Source organism: Protobothrops mucrosquamatus, unplaced genomic scaffold (genome assembly GCF_001527695.2).
Source record: "Protobothrops mucrosquamatus isolate PMUCROS unplaced genomic scaffold, P.Mucros_1.0 scaffold13087, whole genome shotgun sequence".
NCBI classification, from domain to species: domain Eukaryota; kingdom Metazoa; phylum Chordata; class Lepidosauria; order Squamata; family Viperidae; genus Protobothrops; species Protobothrops mucrosquamatus.
This window is the reverse complement of record NW_015398862.1, coordinates 9,725-12,431: the sequence shown is the minus strand read 5'-3', so window position 1 is coordinate 12,431 and position 2,707 is coordinate 9,725. Positions and strand designations below refer to the sequence as shown.

At 41.1% G+C, this 2,707-nt stretch overlaps 1 protein-coding gene across 1 annotated transcript in view; it reads left to right on the top strand.

The window, feature by feature from the left end:
- Positions 1-1,389: 1,389 nt before the first annotated feature.
- Positions 1,390-2,707, top strand: part of LOC107301465 (SUN domain-containing protein 2-like) — a gene marked incomplete at both ends in the record, with an annotated part of 3,057 nt that continues 1,739 nt past the window's right edge. Inside the window, 2 exons of the mRNA XM_015830685.1 lie at positions 1,390-1,534; positions 2,092-2,207. Coding sequence (XP_015686171.1) covers positions 1,390-1,534; positions 2,092-2,207 — 261 coding nt within the window. The remainder of the gene's footprint in view (positions 1,535-2,091; positions 2,208-2,707) is intronic.

The window sequence follows — 2,707 nt, the reverse complement described above, 5'->3', positions numbered from 1 at the left end:
GTCCCCATCATCCAGGGCTACTGGTGGATCAGTAACTATCATCCACAACTCCTCCCTTTGCAGGTACATTTCCATCTTCACATACCAGGAAAGGTAGTTTGTCTCATTCAGTCAAGACACTACGAAACCTCCTTCCATTATGCCGATGGAGCCCATGTTGCCTGTTTCCTCTAACAACCACTAACCACAAACAAACCACAAAGTACAATCCCTCTGGCTCTGGGGCAAGCTCTCATTGGGTTTCTCTTCTCTCTGGGCCCATAACCTGTCAGAGCATGCACAGTCCTATCACATGTGACAACCCAGGAGCAGACACAGCAAACAGTGGTTTGTAACAAATGGTGGCTTATCTACAATATCTACAATGCTATATAAGTATCACTAGGAACAGTATACATACATGTCCTACGAACAGAATCCAACAAACAGCAAATACAGCAGGAAAGGGAAAAGAAAGAAAAAGACACACTAGCAGAACCTCCCCTTTTTTACACAGGCTCCTAGAGACAACAGCCAAAGACCCTACTGACTCATTCCCATCATTGCATCAGCTGGTCAGCTCTTAAATCATCATCTTGACATTCCAGAATTAAACTATCATTTAAACTATCATTTTGTGACATTCTGCTACCATAAATAGAGCCTGAATAGAAAACTCACCCTACATTGGGCAGAATTTGGGCAAACACCTTGGGCAGCAAGAAGAGGGATGATAGCCTTCAATTTTTTTCCTCTTGATCTCTTTACTCATCCCATTTATTGCATATAGACAATATGTTTATGCAACCTTTCCTGTGTCCTTAAACTAGTCTCAGGTGCATGAAGGAGGCTGTTCCATCACGACTTTTGTCAGCTTCTGTAGGAGGAATAGGGGCATATGCCCCTTGCCTTGATATCAAAAGGTTTTGACTTAACTTTGCTGAAAGTCTATCCTGACCAAGCTTGAAACCATAAAGTTATGAGAATAGCATTCGTTCCTTATCTATCACCCTGTGGAAGGGCAATCCTTGTGAAACATTTTCTGGCTGTTACCACAGGGATGGACAGATTTTATGTCTTCCAGCTTAGTTTCAGTTCCCTTTACACTCTATACCAGGCATGTCAAACTTGCGACGTCATGTGACGTCGCACGACATATTGTGACTTTTTTCCCATCGCCGGCAATGGGGTGGAACGCGGTTTCAGTATGATGCATCCGGCCCGTGGGCCGGCAGTTTGACATGCCTGCTGTATACAAACAAAAATAGATTATTTCAGATGTTTACAAGCAGCCTACTTCTTGGAAAAGTGAAACTGAGTGTCAAGAGAATAGGTGTCCCATCACTTCGTGTGTACCAGCTCTCACATGATCCTCAGATAAACACCCTGAGAGAATGTGACCCTTTATAATCTTTGTATCGTTGTATCCCTTTAAATCTTCTTATATTCAGTCTTGCTGTTTTGTTTCAGCAAGTTCATCATATCGTGAATGATGCCCTGAAGCGCTACAGTGAAGATCGCATTGGAATGGTTGATTATGCCCTTGAATCTGGAGGTAGGTTTCACACAAAAAAACCCACAGCTTTCATATCAAGAAACTAGAAATATTTTGGTTTCATCTACAAGTTTAAACATTTGGAAGGCATTTTTCTTTGTTCTCTCTCTCTGTGTATAAACGTTTTAAGAACAATAATAATTAATTCAACTAAATTAGTACAGAGACAATGAAAAGGGGAGCAGTAACAGAAAAAACGAAAAGTGCAAGAAAATGGAAGAAAGTAGAAAAAAGTTATAAAGAAAGAGTTAAAGGTATAAAGAAATAGTTTCCAATATTCTTCACAGCACTTATAAGTACAATTATATTGTAACTTCTTTCTCTAAAGTTACAGCATGAGTCCATAAGGTATGCTGCATTTTCAGGCTTATTGCTTCCATAAAGCTGGCAAAGTTTTCCCCCAGATTCATTCTCTGCAAAAAACAAAACAAAACCAAGCATGAAGTAGGCAAATCTGTGTAATAGTCTAATACCAGCTTTCTAGTTCCTCATTTACAGAATGATTTGGGGATTAGCACTGTGCACAACTTACCTTCATCCATTCACTTTAATTACAGGGGCCAGTGTTATCAGCACTCGTTGTTCAGAAACCTATGAAACCAAGACTGCACTTCTTAGTCTTTTTGGCATACCATTGTGGTATCACTCCCAGTCTCCAAGGGTCATTCTACAGGTATGGGTTTGTTTTTAAAGGAACAATAGAAACACTGTTCTTTTTTCCCCACTCCCTGTTCACTCCCCAGAGCATTTTGCTTATGTCCCCTATTTGTCACTCGGTTTACTTCCTGTGGCTTTTCTCCCATGATGGGGCAGATAGGTTTTTGTAGCAAAGGGAAGGTTTCTTCCTTTCTCTAGTGTTTATTGCAATAACCATGAGATATCCATAGTTACTTTGTCACCTAGTTCATTCAAGAAGATAAGAAGCTTCTCTGAAATGCGTTATTTATTAACTAAACAAAACTGGAAGAGGTACTTTGATAAAGATAGAGCAGTGGTGGCGAACCTATGGCACGGGTGCCAGAGGTGGCACTCAGAGCCCTCTCTGTGGGCACGTGTGCCGTCGCCCCAGTCCTAGGCCTTCAGCTGGGTTTTATAAAACCTTTTCGCTTTAGGCCTCCGCTGCCATGTGCAAAAAAAAAAAAGGTTCAATCAGTCAATTTCAGCTTCTCGCGG